Here is a 22,881-nt window from a genome sequence, read left to right on the forward strand (position 1 = left end):
CTCTGCCGACGGAGCGTAACTGTTCCTATTTACACATCACTTTCTCTACCAGATGACACAACCATATGTCAGCATTTCTAATGGTTGTCTTGGTACATTTGGTAAAAGGTGTTTGGCATAGAGAAATTGGCAGACATACATGTACCTTGTAGCAACTTGTTTGTACTGTTACACTATCACATATTGCATACAAGAATTAGAAGAACATTTTTTTTTTTCAGAATTATATTTTGATGAGTACATTGTATGTTATTCTCTATCAGAAAATGAATGCATTGTGAATGTCTCATGCATCGTGAACAGAGTTCTGAAAAAAGAATCGGGCAAAGTCTGTGTGTGTTTTTTTAACCCATAGAGGACAAGTCCTGAGTATACTCTGGCTGGTGTCTATGGGAAATGTGCTGATGTGCTGTAGCAAAATCAGACTGTCCTCAATAGGTTAAATAAAATGAATGGAGGGCCACTGGCAGCTGCATTGTACATCGCATGTATAACATCACATTCCCATTACCATTTTCGACTCGCCATAGACCGAAGCCCATGTTTGAGAACATTCCGACATTCAAATGCCATTCCTTCTCCTACATTGTATAGACCCCTATTCCGATTTCATCCAAAACTATCAATGATTAAATCAAAGTAATTCATCTCATGGTGGCATTCACCCCAGAAGTTTATAAAATCACCCATTCCAATATACATGTAGCTTGAAAGGACAGCTGTACTCCAAGTTGTTGTGAACATTTTGATAAAAAGACAATATCTAATCCATGCGTGCAAGGTAATATGCAGGCTTCTTTTTAACAGATGTCCTTCTGTCTGTAGACAGGCTAAAGACAATAGAAGGCATTATTGTGGAAGTTTTCTTTTGTTGCTGGCTCTGTGCCAACTACTTCGTAAAAGTGAGTTTGAGTGACAATATGTTTTTGGATTGGGATTTTGCTTTCTAGTGCCTTCTACAGACAATCCATCAGTTGAAACTTTTGGGGACTTTTAAAAAGTGCTCACCAGTGCCAGGGTCCATCTATTCAAGGGATCGTATAGTTTTGGTTAACACCTACTTCAGGTTTCTTACATTTTAGGGTGAGATATCAAGAAACCTCTTATGTGAAAATTTCATATTACTAAGTAGAAAAAGGAGGGGGCATTTTCATACTTATATCGATAATGTTTTGAAAAAATGCATTGTGTGGCGTTAGAAGATATACATACGTAGTTGGATCTTTGTAAAGAAGTTTGACTTGCATCGTCAACTCTGTTGTTATCATTTTTATATGTGTGTTTGTTTTTTCCTTTGCATAGCAAAATAATGCTTCAGACACGGTATTGTTCACCCAGCAAAACACCAATGATCATCCAGGCACCTTCTTCAACGATGGCAAGAGAAAGATTGGTAAGTAAACTAGTCTGACATTAAAGGGACTGTACAGTACTGGTTGAGGTAGGGATTCATGTTTTGAACATTCCTATAAGTGAGATAATGAAAAGGCTCTTATGAAATATGAAAGAGCATGTAATTTTAAGAAGGATTCAACGTTTATTTGATGAAAATTGGTTTTCAAATGGCTGAGATATCAAAAAAGTGCTAATGATAAAAGGCGACATGCCACAACTTTATTAGGATCTCTTTTTTTCACCTTGTTTTTGGATATCTCAGCCATTTCAAAACCGATTTTCATCAAATAAACTTTTGATACCCCTTAGAATTGCATGCTCTTTGACATCTTATAGAGTGGTTTCTGAATATCTCACAAAACGTTAAAAGCTAAATCCTCACCTGGACCAGAACTGTACACACCCTTTAAAGTCTGTTCATGCTGTCACAACTCTATTTTGATATTCTTCCTACATGTAAAATATGGATCTGCACAGTCAGATCTTCTTTCAGACTGGAGAGAAGGCCATCATCCCTTGGTGTAATTACTTTCAATGACACTTTTGTTCAGAGCAACTGTCTCACGATGAGTACAATTTCTTGATAATTATATTGTCAGCCTAGGCTAAGTATCAAATAAAAATGTTGAAAACACTAAACCTCATGAACAAGGTCCATCGCTTTGCTGCCAAAAGTGATTCATTTAAATTCTGATATCTTTGAAAGCAGATTTTAATGATAAAAAGTGAGTTTATTGATTTAAAATATATAGAAGCATAATGATAGTGTTGATCATGCAGACTGCTCATTTGCATTCTAACAATATTATCTGACATTTTTGTGTTGGTGTCAGTACATTTTGAAAGGACTGATTTACCTGCTGGACTATCATTAAATTCTATTTGGGCATGCATCATTGGGACTGCTCTAGATTCTTATTTGAAAGTGCAAAGGGGTGATTCACTCCATTGACACATGTAAACAGAGGGTACAACTCCACAAACATTGTCTTTGTGAACATAAAGGATTTAGTGAGTAGATCTGGGACCATTCTTCACCAAGTCAGTACCCAATTTTTGTGGCCCTGTTTGATGTTTTATTTCCTCACTTGAAGTATGATTGCCGAGTCACTGTAATGGTATAGACAGTTGTGGAAACCGGTAGAAGAAGTACAGTTAAAAGTTGTGAAAGTAGAACTAGTATGAAAAGAGCAGTGATAGTAGTGGTCATGATGATGATCACAGTAATATCGGTGATGATAGTGAAGATGGTGATTGGACATTTTCGGTCTCAGCTGCAACATCTACTGCTCCAGATGCTAATGTTACAAGTAGAATTATGATGTCAGATTCTAATATTAACAGCAATTGATGATGATGAAGACTAATAGTAGTACAGCAGTAGCGATGATGTCAGCAAAATTATGATTTTATTCACACTCAAGTGATGTTATTGGTATTGATAGCAGTAATGATTTTTTGCAACTGATTGACAAATTGCCCTACATCAATGTAAATATTTATTTACGTCGATGTACAAAGTGTAGGGCAATTTGACAATCAGTTGCAATGAAAACATCTCGACGGAAGAAAATCATGAATTTGAGTAATGATTTTGTTGTCATCATTAGAACTGTATCAAATCATCATTAAAATTACTAGTTGATGTCTATAATCTTTACATTGTCAACTCTTTGCAAAATCTTTCTGTTCAAAGCAGTACAAGAGTGCTGAAAGATGTTGCACATAGAGAAACCTCTTTCCTGGTTATTGTACATGATATACACCACCACTGATGATGAACAGAGATACAGTGTATTTAACAAGGCATGTGTTGATTGTGCAATGGAACTCAGATGTGTCTGTCAAATAGGAGTAGCGTATGGTATAACAGTTATGCACTTGAATATGTATTAAAGGGATCGTATAGTTTTAATTGAGGCCTGACTTCAGGTTTCTAACATTTTTTGGTGAGATGATAAAAAACCTCTTGTGAAATATGAAGGAGCATGTATCTCCAAGTGAAATGAAACTTTAATTTGATTAAAATTGGTTTTGAAATGGCCGAGATACCCAAAACGGAGCAATACTAATAACAGGTGGGTCCCACCTTTTATTCAGACCACTTTGTTTTTGGATGTCTCGGCCATTCCAAAACTGATTTTCATCAGATAAACTTTGAATTTTTCCTAGAATTGTATGCTCTTTACTATTTCACAAGTGATTTCATGATACCTCGCAAAAAGTTACAAGCCAATTTCTCATCTCCACCAATACTATACCATCCCTCTAATGCCTTTTAGTATCATGAATGTACTGATTGAGAAAATGCGAAGTACATGTATGTGCCAACTTTCCTACAAACAAATTCTGATGGGTCTCCCTGCGTGACCAGATTTTGTGGTCGTCTACGAGGAGGAGAAACTGAGCGAGAAGCAGCTGCAGAAGAAGGAGAAGGAGCGCAGCGAGCGGCGGGCCAGCAACCTGCCGCCCACCGAGGAGGATGCCCAGGAGCAGCAGCACAAGGCATGGCGCAAGAAGTTCATGGAGGCCATCCAGCGGGCTGGGGTGCAGATCGAGGAGGATGTGGTGCAGACGGAGAAGAAGTTCATCACCTACTACAAGCTGCACGCCCCCTGGGACACGCTGGCCTTCTTCGCAGAGGAGCTGGGTCTCAAGGCACCCCTGCAGGTGGGTTGGTTGGGCAATCCAACCTTACTGTACTTCTCATTGCCAATGTGGCATGTGTGTGTGTGTGTGTGTGTGTGTGGGAGGGGGGGGGGGGTGAAAGTGTGATTATGGTAACAGGTATTAATGGACTACCACTTTAAAAGAGGATTTTTTTTTTGTGTGTGTGTGTGTGTGTGAGTACACATACTTTCTTCATGCTCTGCCAAGTAAGACGAATTTCGCCCGTTTTTAATTCCGCAAAATCAAGACATTACACAGTGGTACATAAACCAACAGAAATATTTGCGTGCATTTATTTTCATGCTGGTTCATGCTAATAGTGTACATCACATGCATTGTAGGCCTATGTGACAAATGAAAACAAAAACCACACCCCCCCCCCCCCCCCCCAAAAAAAAAAAAAAAAAAATTAAAGTATTTATCTCTAAGTGGTTCCCACAGAACAAACAGAAAGTGTTGTGAAAATAAGTGGGTGATGGAAGTGTCTGTTTTCACAATAATGATAAAGTTAACCCTTTCACAATCACCAGCTCAAAAAGCCATTGGACATTGCATCTTGAAACAGGATTGTTGATAGTGATAGAAGGGTTAAAGGTACAACTTGTACACAGACATGGGATTCAACATGATGCTGTTTGGTGCCGCGATGATTGCTACTATCTTCACACAAAGATTGATGGATGGATGTATGGAATGCTAGTTACATGTAACTGTCAAAGTAATTATTACATCTACATGTAAATATCACTTATTGTATGTTTAAGAAAAAGTGTGAGAAACAACAGAAAAGACCCCAGATTCTCTCACTGTAAAGTCAATGAAATCTGTACTATTCTCTGATTTGACTCTATTCATTCAATCCAGCATATGCATGCTCTAGAATTTGAACTTTCAGATAGAAGCTAGCATAAAAATTTCGGCTTTTTTAGCCCCAGATACCAACGTTGTGCATAACCCATGCAATTCATCTTTTCATATCGGCATATGTTTTCTTTGTATGTGCATAGTGAGGAGATGACAGGAAAATCTAGCATGAACAAAAAAAAAAAAAAAAAAAAAATCATGTGTGTGTAGTCTTGGGAAGGACTGCTGTATTCTTTGGAGAATAGATGTAGTTCTGTGAAGAACTTGGGCTCAATGGTATGGCTCAATGTTACAGACTGTATGCTCTGCCCCTCATCAGGAAATTTTGGGCAAATGCGACTGGTTGCTTTATGAGAATCATATGGTAGTAATTGGTACAGGAACCTTTCCTGCAGTTTAGCTGTCATCATAAAGCTGTACTGACAAGTCAATTAATCTTGTCTATACCAAGCTGTGTGTATCAAAAAAACCTTGGTTTATGGGCTGTAAAAGCGAATAAGATTTATTGAGTACCTGATTGAGATTGTAACCGTATCTCCCGTTCGTGGATTTTTGCTGGTCACGCGTGCCAGCTTAAATTTGGGAAGAAATCTATAGGTCAGACTGGATATGTGTTCAAGTGATTATCTTAATGGTTATCAATTTACAGGAAGATCCTAGTTGTAAAAATGCACAGATTTTATTTCTCGTATGCAGCCTTGATGGCTGTGTGTGTGAGCCTGGTGGGGTTTGGGAGACGTTGAGTATAATCATTTGCAGGATGTCATATGAAATGTATTGTTTACCATTGGGAGCAGTGATTTAAAAGAGATCACATATGATGCATTGTGAAGGTCAGTTGTATCACAAAACATCCTATCATGTAAGATTGTAAACATTTCACAATGAAGCCTCAGATAGAAGGAGATATTACTATTTTTCTCACTAAATCATAACTCTAGTACAGTAGTCCAGAAAAATTTTTGTTTTTAACTGTTGTTCACTTTTTGTATATCACTTCAACAATGCTACTTATTAATTATACTGATTCAAATTTTTTCTTTGATTGTTTCTATCTCCAACTTATATTTTAGAACTAGGATGAAGCACTAAAGCTGACTTTTTGTTTCATTTGCAAATGGTGAATTATTCCTTTAACATCAGTCAATTTATATCTGAAGTTTGCATACCTCATTGGGTAGGGGTAATGTGATTATTTGGCAGAGAAGGATCAGTTTTAAGGAGAAATGACAGCCTTTTGGTTATGAGTGATCCAACATGAATTTCACAGTTGCCATGACACACTCATTTTTGGTTTATTTGGTAGTTATTTTGTATTTGGTTTGGCAGTTCCAGATATTCAAAGTTCTTGCTTTTTCAAATTTTAGAATGTGTGGTGAAAAGGGGTGATTTTTGTATGGAATGTGGAATGGTTGATCAGCAGCCTGTGGCTGGAGTTACTGCTTTGGGATCACAAAACACTACATCAAATCACTGCAGTCATTTAGCTGGAAAAAGGAAGAAGAATGCGGGCATATGGCAGGTACTCTCTCTGGTAGACCTAAATGTTGTGTGTCATTCAGAACACATTCGCACAACATAATACAGAAAAGAGTGCAATTATTGTTCAAGGACTTTGGGGCTCTTTCATTCAGGCGACATGTTATGGTGGAAACCTTGGTGCAAAGCAGCATTTTACTTTAGTATTATAGAATGCAGTGGCAAAGCTTTTATTGCATAATTATACACTGTAGCTCCCATCAGGGAATAAATGTCACTGAGCTTTACACTGGCTTCAAAGGATTTGTGAAAATGCCAGCAATAATCAAGATCCTGCTCCCCCCCCCCCCAAACAAACAAACAAACAAACAAAACTTTCAAGGGTTCACTCTTCATTTGAGATCTCGTTAAAAATAAAAATTGAGCAGTGTAACTTAAAGTGAAAGTTTAACTGTGATGGTTTGATTCTGACAAGATTTGTTGCAAAATTGAAGTCCCGTCGCATACCTACAGTACTGTCAGTAATCTGCAGTGTGCATGCTCTTCAATATAAAGGAGGTTTTTGTCAACAGATTCTCCATTTTTGCTAATCTACAATGCATTGAATCTGTCAAACCCAAACAAAATTTATCTATGGTATCTCCAGGGAATGGCCTTCGACTCCCACTCCGTCTCAATACAAAGAGCTCTAGAATCAGACTTTGAGTAATGAAACCCAAGATCTGCAGTGATCAGTGGGTCACGTTCTCAGCCTTTTCTTCTTGTTTTTTTGATAGAAATAACGAAATAATATGGGTTACCCTGTACTGTTAAGATTGAAGGATGTGTTTCATCGACATTACTCCTGTGGGAAATTGTCATATTCTCCACTGCCAGATCTCATTTATGGCACATTGCACTGATCAATGGTGAATACAGTCAACCTCTGATCCCTGTATATTAAATCAAGATCACACCTTAAAGGCCCTGTCTACGTTTGGGAGCAGCTAGTGATTTAAACATTTTTCAAGCTATCATATTTGATGTGCATATGTGTAGGTCTGTTGTATCACAAAACATCCTACCATATATATATTTTTTTTTGCAATAAAGCCTAAAATATAAGGAGATATCAGTATTTTTTCAGTAAGCCATAACTGTAGATGGCATAGTCTAGAAACATTTTTCTCATAACTGCTGTTCACATTTTATGTATTAACAATACTTCACATTAATTATACAGATTCAATTTTTTATAGTGGTTGTTTCTATCCCTAACTCACATTTTAGAACTAATTTAAAGCACTAGTGCTGGGTTTTTGTTTCATCTGCAAATTCCATGGTAAATTATGCCTTTAAGCAATGTCTCTATAATACTGGGCACTCCTGATAATAAACCAGAGTAGAGCCAGAAAACAGAGAGAGAGAAAAAAAAAATGTGAAAGGGGATTCAATGAGTACAAGTGAAGACAAAATATGATACGGGCTGCACATGCTAATTGTATTTAGATGATCGTGGTGATCCGATAAACCTCTGATTTTATTAGACAGTATGTCTAGCCCCACAAATGCTGTGCATTTTCTGTTATAGAGGAATTCACCTTCATCAACCACAGCTTTATTATTGATATTGCCATCTATGAAGGGTCTGGTATGATATGATAAATTATTCTCCCTGATTTTCTTTAGTATCCTTGGTATGGACAAAGTGATAGGGCTATGGAAATACAATGTAGTCCATTCTAATACTTGTAAGAACCTACATTTTTGTGATGATGTTTATGAAACTCCACACACTTTGTATATGCTACCAATACACTGCAAAACCAAATTGTATTGATGGTATTAAGTGTCCACTTGAAAAGCTGCCTGCATGGGGTATAGACATGCACCTTTTTTGTGTTTTTGTGTGACTGGGATTATTCAGTGCAGACCATTGTACAAAGTCACTAAACCGGCAATGTAAACTGATTTTTTTCTGTCTTCTTCAGGCTATTCGCTTCAGCCTGTATAGATCTTTTGTAAAATGTCTTTCAAAACAGGCATGGTATGGTGTATATGGCGATGCAAAGAAAAATATATAAACCTTCAGAGTATCGGCACACTGAAGGCTATGGTGCCTTTCCCAGAATGCACAAAGTAAACAGAATCTAAAACTCTTTTGATGTACCACCACAAATATTGATGGGGAAATAAACAGCAGATGCTTGTTGAGTTTGAGGCAAAAGAAGAGCTTTAAGAAATTCAGTCCTCAGTATGTGCTGTGACTTATGACTGCTCCTTTGATCTTGTTAAATAAAATTTAGCTTTCCTAGCTGGGGTTTCGTTTGTTTGCAGTACTGTAATGACTAAGTAGAGAAAATGTTCACTCTGTCTGGAAAATATGCCATATACTCTTTATAGCTAGTCTATATTTTTCCACTAATCACAAGCAGATAAATTTGTGAACTAGGAGTGCAACTGAATTATCGCACACCTTGTTCATGTATCACTGTATACTGTTAGATTTGTACAAGCACATGTACATGTACATGCATGAGTGTCGCATTCATGTCGGGATCAGAGTTAATATTTTTGCTTGTTGTTTAATTAGCAAATAGCACTGAACACACAAAAATTCACAATTAAACTTCCTGCAAAATAGATAGCATACTGTATGGCATGAGATACAAAATTGTACCCTAGCTGTAGTTCAGTTGATGAATCAACTTACAATACAGAAATTCTAAGAGCAAATGGATATAAAGAAAAAAAGAATTGTAGTAAATACTTAAGTGAACCAGTTTACAGTACCTGATGTTTTAAGCAACTGAATGTACATCAAACAATAACTGACTCTTAGTTTAAGCAAGGAGGTACATAGGCTTTACCTAGTACAATTTGTACCTCCTTGGTTTAAAGGAGAAGTCCGGACGATTTTGAAAAAAATTAACCAAAATCTACATAAATAAAGGACCATAATGACTAAGTTTCATTGAAAAAGACCCTCCCAACTCGCCACAATCGATTTTTTAGCATCACTAATTTTGAATCGTAACCGTTTGATTTCTGTACGCCGGCGAGAAAGATCACGTGACAGCGTGACGTATCATCCTCACATTGCTTTTTGCTTGGAGCGTCAGCTGGCTCGGGGGAGCCCTGCTTGAGCAACGGTGATACGGGCCAAGCAAGCGGTAGTAGCGTACCGCTCAACAGTCTCTGATCACACAGCGGATGCACGCGGCATGATCTATTGCTTCATTAAAAAAATGCCGATGTGTCAAGTGTTAGGGTGTTGTCAATACTTCAACTTTACTAGTAAGTCTTCAAATTGAAGAAATATTTCGATTTTAAATTGATATTTATCCACGATACTACCTTATCATGATCCTGAATGCTACAACACGCAGCCCCATTACGCTGTGTGTATTGGGCTGCTGGTCGTAGTTACCGGCGCGGCGCGGCGGCGGTACCAAGCTGGCGCTGGCGTTTCTTCCGTGGTTCAAGTTACATGTATACTGTCGTATTTTATCACCGTCAGACACACTTTTCAACAGTCTCGGACAACAAAAGAGGCAATAATTCTGACATTGACAGACTGATTTTAGATTGTTCATACTCAGAAGTCGAAAAAACGATCGCGGATTGGGATAGCACTTGGCAGCAGCAGACGTAAATGTATGCCTGAACAGCCCGACAACAGCTAATGCATTGTAAGTGATGGGGTGGACACTAATAAGTACGGCAGTATTATAATACATACATATTTCAATTTAAACGAAAATGTTATAGCATTGCAACTATTTTACATTAATCTTTGAAGATTTTATATAGATATATAACGAAGATTATTTGAATAAAGGAATACAGCATTTGGCAACAGCACTCCTAAATCGGTGTAAGGTCTCCTGCAGTAGCGCCGACAAGGCACACCTATGCAGGCATGCAGATACCGCCCGCAGTCAGCAGTGCAATGGGAGATCGATGCGTAGCTGGGCTTCGCTCGCGGTGCTCTCAGCTGAGGAAACTGCGCCTGATACGTCACGCGCAATGCATCCTGGGACAGATAGTACGAAGGGCTGCTCGCGACGGATTCGAACATGAAGAATTACCTTATTTTTAAAAAAAATCATAGTAAATGTATCTGATGGTCTTTTCTTCTTCGGGAAAAGGGTAATAGGTTCATGAAATATTGTTCTTTACACACAAAACGGCTGATAATCGTCCGGACTTCCCCTTTAAGTCTTGTCATCACATGCCCTATTAGTCTATCTCTTCCATTCACAATCTATTCAGGAGCCCAGAAGCTGAGATTAGCAATCCTGTGCATGTACAGAGTACAATGTGGAAGCAAAAATAAAAACAAAAACAAAAACAAAACAATAACAAAAACAACACTCTGTAGATTGTTTGGTAAGTTCTTCCATCTGTGCCATAGTCGCACTTGGCAAGCAATTAGGCATATATATATAATCTCTATTGCTCTCGTTTGTGGTTGTATAACTTGGTATACATCACACATTCTTTGTTAGGTATGGTTTGCATAAGATCCCTTTGCTTGGTTTTTCCATATGCCAAAAATATGTTCATGGCAAAACTTACATTTCAAAAGCAAACCAAGGTCAGATGTGCACACAAGTGCATGAAAAAACAATGACTGCTAGCAGTTTACTCTGTACATTTCTAGATTTGACCTGGCAGATTGCCAAGTCTTCAGCCATTCCATTACGTGTAGGAGAGAGCAGAATTAATGTGTACTTATGTACAGGAATTGTAAAGACCAAATGACACTTTTAATTTAGAGATTTTGGGTTCTGCTAGTGCATTGGACAAACAGCTATTACTGGTAATGTGTGACAATAAAACATCTAGACATGATTAGAGAAAACTTTGAGCCATGTGAAGCAGTTCTAAAACTGCAGTTTAAGTCTCTTGCTATCTCTTAGGAATACCAAAATGATTTTAGTAAACTGATTTTTATGGATGCCAAAGTAGCATGAAATTATGTCTAATCTAAACATCAATTCAACCATACTTGTACCTTTACTAGCACAGTAGATCATGATATAATTTATTTTCTTTTTTCTTTTGTTTGACTTATTTTATTTCCCTCTTGATTGTTTACATCATTTTGTTATACAAATATTTTATGATTTGTATTCCAAAATAATCTTCTATACCTTGTCAGGTTGTTTTCTTTTCTATGTTGAACATAAGTATGTATTCAGTAACTGTTTCAAGGTATTTAGTTTTTTATATTTTACAGTTGTACTTAATGGCACTTGTATTTTTTTTCCTTGTGTCATTATATTAAGTTAGATCATTGGTTATGGTACAATTTTTTGGTTCTCTCAAGTTATGTTATTGAAATTTATGATTTACCATTGTAATTTTGAACTCCATTTTTATGATATCTCGGCCTGTAAAGCTTTTTTTTTTGTAGTAATTATAATATGTTCTGTACTTGCTTCACATTGGACACATTTGAAAACTACTATTGCTGACAGGGCTCTCAATCCATGAGTGAAATTGTTTACATGTTATTGAAAGATGTTTATGAAAAATCTGTTTGCATTACAGGCAACCCTCAACCCGCCAAAGAACGCATCCGATCGGTTACTGAAAAGGATGGGTATAAAGAGGAACTGTATGAGGCTGGATATACCGAACCAACCACCGGACTACATGACTTGCAGCTTCAAAAAGTCCAAACTGAACAAGTAAGTTCAGCTTCCTACAGATAGCGATTGCCTGTCCAGACCTAGCTTGATCACACGTGCACTTGCTCTATAGCCAAATCTGACCAGCCGGTTGTCCGCTCTGCTAAGCGAGAAATGATGCCCACTAATAAAATCCCAATGCCTATGCTGTGTAGATGTCTGTTATCTCTTTATGTGCCACGTTCGCACACTCAACTCAGTTGACGGCATGCCAAGTTTGCATATTTTGCTCAAATTTAACGTACAAACGTGCAGCCCAAACCGAGCAATAAATCGCCAAATACCACAGTGCAATGAAAGCACCACACCCTATCCCTTATTTGTCAGATGTATTGTGCATTATTTGGTGTCAGGATTCCAATTTAGGCAACGTTACCTCTTGCACTTGCGAATTAATTCTAAGTTTCTGTCATTTTTCAGTGAACGAAAGCCATGCCTTGAAAATGATAAGGTTACTCGTTGTTTGAAAGAAAAATAATCATAGATTTTCATAGAATTTACACCAGCACAAAACTTATCATTTTCTCTACATCTTTGTCTATTACATGTCCTATGTAACAAAAATCTATAAAAAAGTTACATAGACTTAAAGAACAGAATGTTTTCCTAAAGAATGATGACATTGCGGTTTCATAATGATGTGGCACACAAGGGATTTAGACTGTGGTGCATAGAAAGTTAAGCTTCCATTTGATTTCACTTTCCTTAGTCTTTTTACTCTTTGGTCCGACTACCAAATCCTTCGGCAATCGCTCTACTGATCAGCAAAAATGTCATATGACCATGTATATCTGGCTGTGAGGAGAGATGTTGTGCTATAATCCCTACTTGTAGCACAATATCCTTTGTCTACTACTGAAAAGCATGTTTTACACCTGAGAGAGTTTACTCTATGGTGTACGTATTGTAGCTGCATATTGGATGGGGGGGGGGGGGGTGGGGCAGAGGGGGCGACAATACAAGAGCACTAGCAAGTTATGTCTGTATGTAGATAGAGTACTGGAGGCCCACTGAGGGCTTTAACCATTGGATAACAAACAGCCTGTTTAAGTGTAGGCTACATTTTGCACACTAAACCTGCACAAGCAACTTTACAGTATGGCAGACACGGTGGGTAATATCTATTCATGCCTACTGCTTGCATTTACACAAAACTTTGCAATTACATAAATATCACAGATGATGACTTACAAATCAGTTTTGCAAGTGCTTAAAGTCGTTATCGTGAACCGTAACAACAAAATGAGAAATATGTAATAATCCTTTTTCAATTTTCAATTTGAATTTCAATTTATTTTCATATTACTCAGTAAAAAAGTGCATTGAATATTACAAAATGAAGTGATACATAACATCCAGCAAGGAAGCATGATAGAATATTGCAAACATATATACAGCATGGGAATCAAACTATAAAAGTTTGAATCTGAGAATAAACATAAATGCTAAAGAAATATAAAGAAATTATGATGGAACCTACAATGTACTTAGATGCAAGACTACTCTTTCGAGAGAAGAGTAAACTATTTTCTTCTATGGAATTGATATTTATATTTCAATATTGCAAATGACACGTGACTTGGGAGAAATTTGTTTTTGAGAATTTTGCATGTTCAATGTAGGCGACATGAGTAAAATTTATGGATTTTAAAACAAATATTTTGATATGCCAGTTGAGTCAGAGCTGCATGTGCTTTTCAAGGTCATGCTAGTGCAGCTCCGATCGCGAGAATTTCCGATTATTCAAAAAAATTATAACCTTTATTTTTGGTAAGTTGTGAATTGTGTATGTCAATATTGATAACATGGACATGAAGTCTAAGAAAAGAAGATTGTCTTTGATGAGTTTCAGGTGGCAAAAATGATGTCAAGCATCAAAACTCAATGCGATTGGCATGTTTGCTTTGCGTTCGCTTTGTGTTGTGGACCATCCTGGTAATTGTAAAGCCCTGTCGCGTTTTTACAGCACTTGGGCTGTGCATAGTTAGTACAAAATATGAATATACATGTAGAACAAATAGGAAATACCATATGAAACAAGAAACAAAACCTCCAGTCGTTCCTCATATCTAACTATAATATGACCTGATGTGAGAGTTGAACTATTAATTGTCTCCACTCTCTTCGAAGATTCATCAATTGCGACAACAGGAGCCAGTTCTTCAGCAATGTGGACCGCTCCCGGGTGGTTAACGAAATTCTAGAGACCACCACGTACGGCAAGCGCAAGAGGGCAGAGGTCGGAATCAGCCGACTACTTGAGGAAGAGATTTTCCATGCCGCCTATCCCCTCCACGACGTGAGTCAGTTATGGTTGGGATCAAGTACAGTGCACACCCGTTATAATTCATTCATTCATTCATTCATTCATTCATTTATTTTTTCATCTCCAACAGAACTTGTAAATACATTTTTTTAATCACAAAAAACATAAGTACATATATGTGTCAACAATTACAAAATATGAAAAATTATATTTAAGGTAAAACAAATTATAGGGTGGAAAAAAAAAGCACAAAACATTTTGAAGTTTAGAAAATGCAGGAGATGGGGAGGAATGCTGAAGAAGCAAAGCTTGTAGGGTGCATTCCCCCGAACATAGTGAAACAAAATATACATTTGATACTTTACTTTTTTATACGAAATTCAATTCAATAATGAACACGATTACATTATAATGAAATTCTTTTTACAACAAAGTAAAAATTCAAGTCCCCAAATCATCATCTATATTTTGGGGGATTTTTTTTGCTGTTTTCCATGCCGCCTATCCCCTCTTCAATGTGAGTTGGTTAAGGTTCAGATCTAGTACAGTGTACTCCTGTTATAGCGAACACAGTCATAACAAATTACTTGTTCCTAAAGGCAAAGCACAAATTCAGGTCCCAAAAATATCATGTACATAATTGTATCTTTATATATTTCACCATTTTGATATAACAAAAGAAAACTGGCAGTCCAGAGGACTCTATTATAATGCGAGTCACCTTTCCCTTTTTACATTGAAAGATAGTCAAAAGAGTCAAAAGTAGACAGCTGGTTTGACGGTGACATAGAACGATAACATCTGGCATGGTAATTGTTTCTTATTTTCAAGTCAGTAGCTTTCCTACAGCCACATTTGCGGGTATATATTTAGGATCTTACATAACAAACCCTCAAAGAATTACCTAATTCATTTTCCTAGTAAATGTCAATGTTTGTGTTTTGGGTATAATATGAAGTTGATTTCTGGTATTGGGCACTTTTTGAAGCAGTTTAGTACATCCTAGAAGCATAAACTCAAATCAGCACTCTATCTAAAAACTTTCTGTTTTACGTTCCATAATGTCGTGTTCACTATTTTCCCTTATAAAAATAAAAAATATGAAAAATACAAAAATATAAAAACCCTGCAACAACGTTAAAGAACGATTATTAGCAAATTGCATTGATATAGGGGCTGATTTTCATATTCACTTTTTTTTTTCTCCAGGTGTACATGTATGTGTATCACATTTTTGTGTAAGTTTTTTGAATGAAATTCTTCTCCTGTCACTTTCTATATTTGATGGCGTATGAAAATTACAGTTGTTTTATATGCAGTCTGATACATAGCATGAAAGTATTTTTAGGGTTTGTACAATATATGTATGCCTGTACAAGACTGATATGTATGTGTGAGCATGAGTAAGCATTACCTTGCGTGATAGTCATATCTACACATTACATGTCTGTATAAAGCTATCATATATCTTCCTTTCAATACACTCACAGGGACCAGTCAAGTACCCAGACCAAAGCGTGGACGTCAAGAAGTGGAACAAGCGCCAGATCTTGATGAAGTACTGGGCCCGTTGGGGCACCTGGTACAAGTACCAGCCGCTGGACCATATTCGGGAGTATTTTGGAGAGAAGATAGGGCTCTACTTTGCATGGCTTGGTGAGTTTTATACTTTTCCATCCTAGTATATATACCCATGATCCTTTTCTAAAAAATATGGAGGCTGGTTACTGATTAGTTGTCTCAATGTAATACTGTATGTGCCGAATATTTTGCGAGAATTTTATTTCCACCTATTTTCTGAGTCCGGTGCTATTTGCAAATCAAAAAACTTGCGAAATATTAATTGGCATCCCAATATTAATTCGCATCCCAATATGAATGTGATGTGCATCCTTAGGCCCTTCATTTCTCTGTTAAGTACAGCTTAGTACTCCACAATCACGTGTTTAACCACTCACAAAATTGTTGGTTGGTCCCAATTCGCAAAAATTTAGACTCGCTGAATATATGGCATATATATATATACATATTTTTTTTTTGTGGATGTCATACCTACGGATCCAATCGTAACAATTATGCCACCTTTTTGTTTTTGATACAAAGACTGTGTTACATGCAGACACATTTGGCATAACAAGGAATGGGTACACTTATACATGTAGGTTGACCAATACGTTACATTGTCTTAGTCTCTCAAGAGATGAAGTCCAAAGCTATAACTCATCAATAAGTTTAATGTTGGAGGATTTTTCTTTTTTTTCCGCTGCTCCCCAAACAGGCTTATACACTGGATGGCTGATACCGGCATCTCTAGTGGGGATCCTCATCTTCATCTATGGCCTCATCACTCTGCCATTCAACCCTGTGGCGTAAGTATATAGCTATGCCGTAATGTCACTTTCTTTATAACTATAGTGCTGTATCTTACCCCACTATTCTATCTGCAGAATTTTCCCATAATCTCCAACCAAAGCCTGCATGTAGCTTCAAGGCCCTTTAAGCAGAGTGGGGCACTGACAGTACTTTAATAGTAAAGTGGGTGCGATGAATTTGGAACAGAGTTTTTGAGTTCAAAAGTCCTGCCAGGTGCTTGTCTCCTTGGAGAAAGATGATTTTTACCCTCAATTCAACGCCCACTTGATCCCGATGTAAAATGGGGCGCCTGACAGTGCTGGGGTAATGATAATAAATTGTAGAGCCCTCTGAAAGAACAGTAATGAAAAGGCTTCTCTGGGTGAATACAAAATGATAGTATTATCTCATTATAAAGTCACTCTGCTCTAATATGCTACCGTACAACAGTTGTATGTGACTTCAGGTTTGATACCTCATGAGAAATTCCTTTTCATCAACATTATGGGGGACATCTGTATGATTCAAAATGAAAGCTTGCGTTTATTTGCGGTGCTGATTGATTTGCCAAATGCAGTAGGAGTTTATAAACTACATGGCCACTGGAACTTAATTAGTTCTGTGCAACATTATGGAGACTTCAGAGTTGTGCCATAAATGGATTAGCTTGTATCGTTTGCTCCAAAAGAATGAAAACAACACCCAGCCAATTGAACCTCATTGTCTCCAAACAGTTTCTGACACTTCATGCTACATAAAAGTATGGTGTAAAGAATTATACAAAAAAAGAAGAGAATTAAACCACCACACTTCTCAATGCAGCCACTAACTCCTACTGTGCTGTACTCACCAATTGACAATTTATCCACTGAAGTGCTCGCTTTAAAACCAACTACCATTGAATCAAGATTTCCAGTCCCCTCAAAGCCTCACATATTGTTACCATGGCCATGTGGATGGAATGACACATATGCCTGAGTGGGCAGGTTAACTTGCAGTAAATATAGGTCAAGTTTGGAGGACTAAGCCAAATGCTAGAAAAAGAAACAAACAAAACAAAAGAAAAACAAAACAAAACCAGCACTGTAGCTAGGTCACAGCTTAGTGCCTGAACACCTTAACCCGTTGAGGACGAGTCCCGAGTATACTCGGGCAGGTGTGTATGGGAAATGCGTGTTGTAGCAAAATCAAACCGTCCTCAATGGGTTAAGGATTACAAGGCACAAGTATCCAGACTGTGATTTGGGGATCAATCAAGTTCCAGTGTGATATATTGCATTTTTGGAACATTCGGCTGGTAAAATTTGCCTTAAAAAAAACAAAACAACAACAACAACAAAAAAACATGCTTTCCCTCTCCTTATGTGCAACTAGACCATTTGATTTTCTCTTAGATTTGTGAAGTGATCACCGATGACCTTATATTGTACTCCATTGTGTTTTCCTTGATTGTCTGTAACCAAGGACTTCTGAACCAATGCATAAAGTCACAAAAAGTATTCTGTTTTATGTATCATGGCCATGATCTAAATTTGAGCATGCAAGTTAAGAATTGGTTTACATCAGGTATTCATACTGTGGGCAGAGTATAAGCGCAGTGGAATAAATCCATCTTTGTGTATCAATTGTCTTTTCAATAGATGACAGCCTCAATCATGTTCCTATTATTTCATTGTCATAACTTTCCGTTAAATTTTGCACTTAGAAACATCCGTATTAAGCACCTAATAAATGTATTGTATTATCATTGTTATTGAATCAAAATTATTATTATTATTATTATTATTATTATTATTACTACTACTACTACTACTACTACTACTACTACTACTACTACTACTACTACTACTACTACTACTACTACTACTACTACTACTACTACTACTACTACTATTATTATTATTATTATTATTATTGTGTGCTACCATAGGAAGCAGGTCTGTGCGAGTGGTGCTGACTTCAAGATGTGTCCAGTGTGTGACCAGTCCATTGGCTGCACCTACTGGAACCTCTCAGACACCTGCTTCCAATCCGAGGTGAGTTGTTACTCAGGAACATCGTGTATTTTCCTTAAAGAATGATGGTTCTTGGCCATGCATACATGTCATGTCTTGCACCTGAATATGTGTGAGACCTGTCAGGTGCTTTGTCTTTCATGGACTTAACCGGTTCCTTAACTCTTTATGTGCCACGGTGGAAATCCCCTGTGTGCCACGTTATTCTGAGACAGGAAGGTAGTCATGCTTTGAGAAAGAATTCTGTTTTTCCAATTTGTATAAATTCTACAAATTTCTGTTAAGATGGGCATAATAGCAGGCAAAGTTAAAGAGGAATGCCAAGCTTTGTTTCGATACAAATTGTATGACGAATCTATTTTCAATTTTTCTTTTGAATGACCACTTGCTACATTACTGTAAAGGCATGACTATTGCACATAAAACCGTGACAGTAACTTAGAATGTACGAGCAAATCTAGTTGGGAACACTGCTTGATAGTCAATCACCAGATAGAATGCAAGCCGTACATGAGAGGAACAAAAGCACGAGAAACGCTTTCATTGTGCTGCGGGATTAGTAGTGATTAGCCGATTTATCGATGGGTTTTGGCGGCTTTGTTTGTTGAGCAGAATATGCGAAGTTGGCACGCCGTCGACTGAGTCGGACGTGCGAACGTGGCACATAAAGAGTTAAGGAACATGGTATACACAGTTCTTGTGGTGTCAACTGAATAGGGGAAACTGGTATACCAGGTTCCAAAAATGTAGACAAGAGTGCATGTATTTATGGCTTAAATTCATGTTTATTTCTGTAATGCTATACTATATGAATATGTTCCATCTTTTTTTTTTTTGATTGTTTGTTTGTTTGTTTGTGTGTGCATTCAGATTGCCTACCTGTTTGACAATCCTGGAACAGTTTTCTTTGCCATTTTCATGTCATTTTGGGGTAAGTCTAAACAGAATAAACAAAAATATGTTTCCAGTGAATCTCATCTCCCTATGTATATATTGTTTTATCTTAATATCTGTATTGAGATTTACTACTGGGATACTTTGGTGGAGAAATATATCAAAGTTGTCATTGTAATAGAGTGATGTTTTAGATATTAAAGAGTATTATGTATTAAAGTGATATGATATACACCTGTATGTTTATTTTGTCTTTGGGTAGTATTAATGTAACTTTCAATGGTTGTTTTGTAACTCATTTACATGCTTCAACCTGTCATTTGTTTTGCATGCAACAATGGACCTGATTTTTGTATGCAATACCGAGGTATCATAGTGCTCCATTCACATTGCCTTAAACATGAATAAAGTCATGATTATAAACATCAAGACAGATTGACTTCCTGTTTTAACCCAGCAATCAAAACCGGACTTCCTTTCATATATGGGTTAGAATACACACATTTGTCGGAAATACATTGTAGAAGTTCTAGGTATTTATCACACTTCTATTAAAAGTTGTCACACTCCTAGGAATGAACATGAATTTTGAACCACTACACTCAGATTTGAACAATGCATTGCTCAATATTCAGAATACAACCATTTATATTTCTACACCTGAGTATGAAGCAGTGGCCATAATCAGGTGTACATACTTCGGTAAACAATGTGGCTATAATCGCGTGTACCATTCTTCCTTGCCAATGTTTTGTGTGCAAAGCCAATTGTCTGAGAAATATTTGATTGACTTCAGTTCCAAGGCTTGTATTGATTGCTGAATATATCAATTAACCAGTTGAAGTCCAGTCCCGAGGATACCGGGGCAGGTGTCATTGCCAAATGCGTGTTAATTTTCCTCTCCACTAGGCAACATGGGAGCCAGTAAAACACCCATGAGTTTAACCCGTTGAGGACTGATTTTGCTATAACACGCATTTCCCAGAGACACCTGCCTGAGTATTCTCGGGACTCATCCTCAACAGGTTAAGGAGAGGTTCTATTAAAGAAGGGCCTGTAGAGCTCCAGTGGGGATCCAGGAGGGGGCACGCTGGGTGGGCTTCCCCTTTACCACACATGCTCTCTTTTTTTGTTCTGCTAAAACAAAAGAAGTAAAAACTAAAAATGGGGTACACGTCCACCTTTAATTTTGCAAAGGTCCACCCCCCCCCCCCCCCCCCCCCCCTTTGGTGGAATTCCAGGATCTGCCCCTGGGGAGGTCTTTTGACTGAAATAAAAGAAATACAAAGAATCAATTCAGTGGTTAACTGAGTAAACCTTGTTGTGACAAAGTAAACACCAGAAAGTTTTCTGCTATAAAAGAAAAGAAATACAGAGAATCAAATCAGTGGTGACTGAGTAAACCTTGTTGTGACAAAATAAACACCAGAAAGTTGTTCAGGTGCTGATACATGTAGTTAGTTTATCATTAAAGTGACCCTGCATCACGAAACCACCTAAAAGTCGGCAGACATGGGTTTCCAATGAAGGGCAGATTCTGAAAGAGCAGACTCTTAGATTTAGAATGGCATAGCTCAATACGAATGGGCTTTCCTAACCCATCTAAATAATGAAGAAAGGACATCCTCTGGAAAGTTGTTTGCCGATGATGAAAAGAGGCTTTGAAGTTTATGCATGGGTCTATTCAAGCGCTTACAAAGTAATCTCACCCAGTGGTGCTCTGTGTAATGAATGGGACCAAAAGAAAAAAAAAAGGACATTTATAACTTAAAGTCCAAAGCAGTCACTGAGGAAGGGATTATCAGATTAAGCTGAAATTTTTGCAAACTCAATAGATACAGTCTATTCAAAACTACTGAGCAGTGTGTGAAGGGTTTGTCAGATGACAAACATTGTAGTCCCGAGTATGTATATTATACGCGTACCTGGGCAGCTGTCTACGCGATATGTGTGTTACAGCAAAGTCAGTTCGTCCTCAAAAGGGGTTGAAAGGGGACTGCTTCAAGACATACCTAATCACACAGACCAAAAAGAGAAGTGTTCTAGAAAAATTGTAAAGAAGACAATTCCCCATCCATCTATTATGATTCCAAACTTAGAAATTATGTAAAAGAATTGACTGGGTTGACCCATTTCATGTATTTCTAGTCTTTGTGCATGATTGCATAGTGTGACATTCTATTGTTTTTGTCATGCAGTCACATATGCACCCATACATTTCACTGACATTATTTCCTTCAAATGTGGAGTTGCTTTTGAGTTGTGTGTTTCATCCCTTGTCAACAGCGGTATCTTTCCTGGAGAGTTGGAAGAGGAAGCAGGCAAGCCTGGCACATCACTGGGACTGTTGGAACTTTGAGGAGGAAGAAGTAAGCCTGTGTCTCCTTGTAACCCGTTGAAGACTAGTCCCGAATATACTCGGGCAGGTGTCTATGGTATATGTCTGTTATAGTAAAATCAGCCTGTCTTCAATGGGTTAATAGATGACTCTATTTGCACTGGATGATTTCACAATATTATTTGGTTTTGCTTGTACAATGTAACTATCATTAGTGCTATGACTGCTTTCACTCAGACAGGTTTAGATTAGTTGCAGATTAGGATACTCTGTAATTTACCAAAATACAGTAGTTATTTAGATTTACTCAAATTTTTAAAGTTTGTCTCATATGGGAAAATAATCTCTTTTCTACCTACTATCAACATTTGGTGGCTTTAATCAAAATCAAAATATTAGGAGTTTTTCTGAACACTACTTTTTTTTGACAAGCACTACTTTCACTGTGAGTACCATTGATACTTCTGCACAGCCTGCCCGAGTGACACTCGGCCGTCACATGGAAAAAGGGTCTATCTTGAAAATTGTGACTTTTAGTGATAACTTCAGAATCTACTTGATTCTATCTGCTCTTTCCATTGGTGACATCGGCTTGTCTCAAAAACATTTTGTTTTTTAGATATTTTTTATCCTTTTTCTATCTTAAGACAGAGATAAATGATTGGTGCTATCGGTGATGTCTTACACTGCTAAACGGGCTATCTTCGAGTCAGACTGTTTTACCGTAAAATATCAGCACTAATCTTGATTAAAATCCTCTTTTCTCCCTTTTCTATGAAACTGCACTTCCTATAACTCTTTCTCATCTCAGTCACTTTTTGAGTGGGTTAGGATGGTCCAAGATCAACAACTGAAGTAATTTTAAAGCTGTGAGCATAGTTACTCGATTTAAAGTATGTAGAAAAGTGAAAATTCATTCTGGCCTACGTT

General features: G+C 37.4%; 1 protein-coding gene across 1 annotated transcript in view; it reads left to right on the forward strand.

Moving 5' to 3' along the window:
• Window positions 1-22,881, forward strand: part of LOC139714259 (anoctamin-7-like) — a 51,641-nt gene that overhangs the window by 16,357 nt on the left and 12,403 nt on the right. Inside the window, exons 3-11 of the mRNA XM_071625974.1 lie at window positions 1,303-1,393; window positions 3,770-4,065; window positions 11,947-12,086; window positions 14,217-14,385; window positions 15,843-16,008; window positions 16,631-16,721; window positions 18,635-18,740; window positions 19,590-19,650; window positions 21,900-21,982. Coding sequence (XP_071482075.1) covers window positions 1,303-1,393; window positions 3,770-4,065; window positions 11,947-12,086; window positions 14,217-14,385; window positions 15,843-16,008; window positions 16,631-16,721; window positions 18,635-18,740; window positions 19,590-19,650; window positions 21,900-21,982 — 1,203 coding nt within the window. The remainder of the gene's footprint in view (window positions 1-1,302; window positions 1,394-3,769; window positions 4,066-11,946; window positions 12,087-14,216; window positions 14,386-15,842; window positions 16,009-16,630; window positions 16,722-18,634; window positions 18,741-19,589; window positions 19,651-21,899; window positions 21,983-22,881) is intronic.

The sequence above is a fragment of the Diadema antillarum genome, unplaced genomic scaffold (genome assembly GCF_040938485.1).
Source record: "Diadema antillarum isolate AM-2024a unplaced genomic scaffold, OU_Dant_1.0 seq00002211_RagTag, whole genome shotgun sequence".
NCBI lineage: Eukaryota > Metazoa > Echinodermata > Echinoidea > Diadematoida > Diadematidae > Diadema > Diadema antillarum.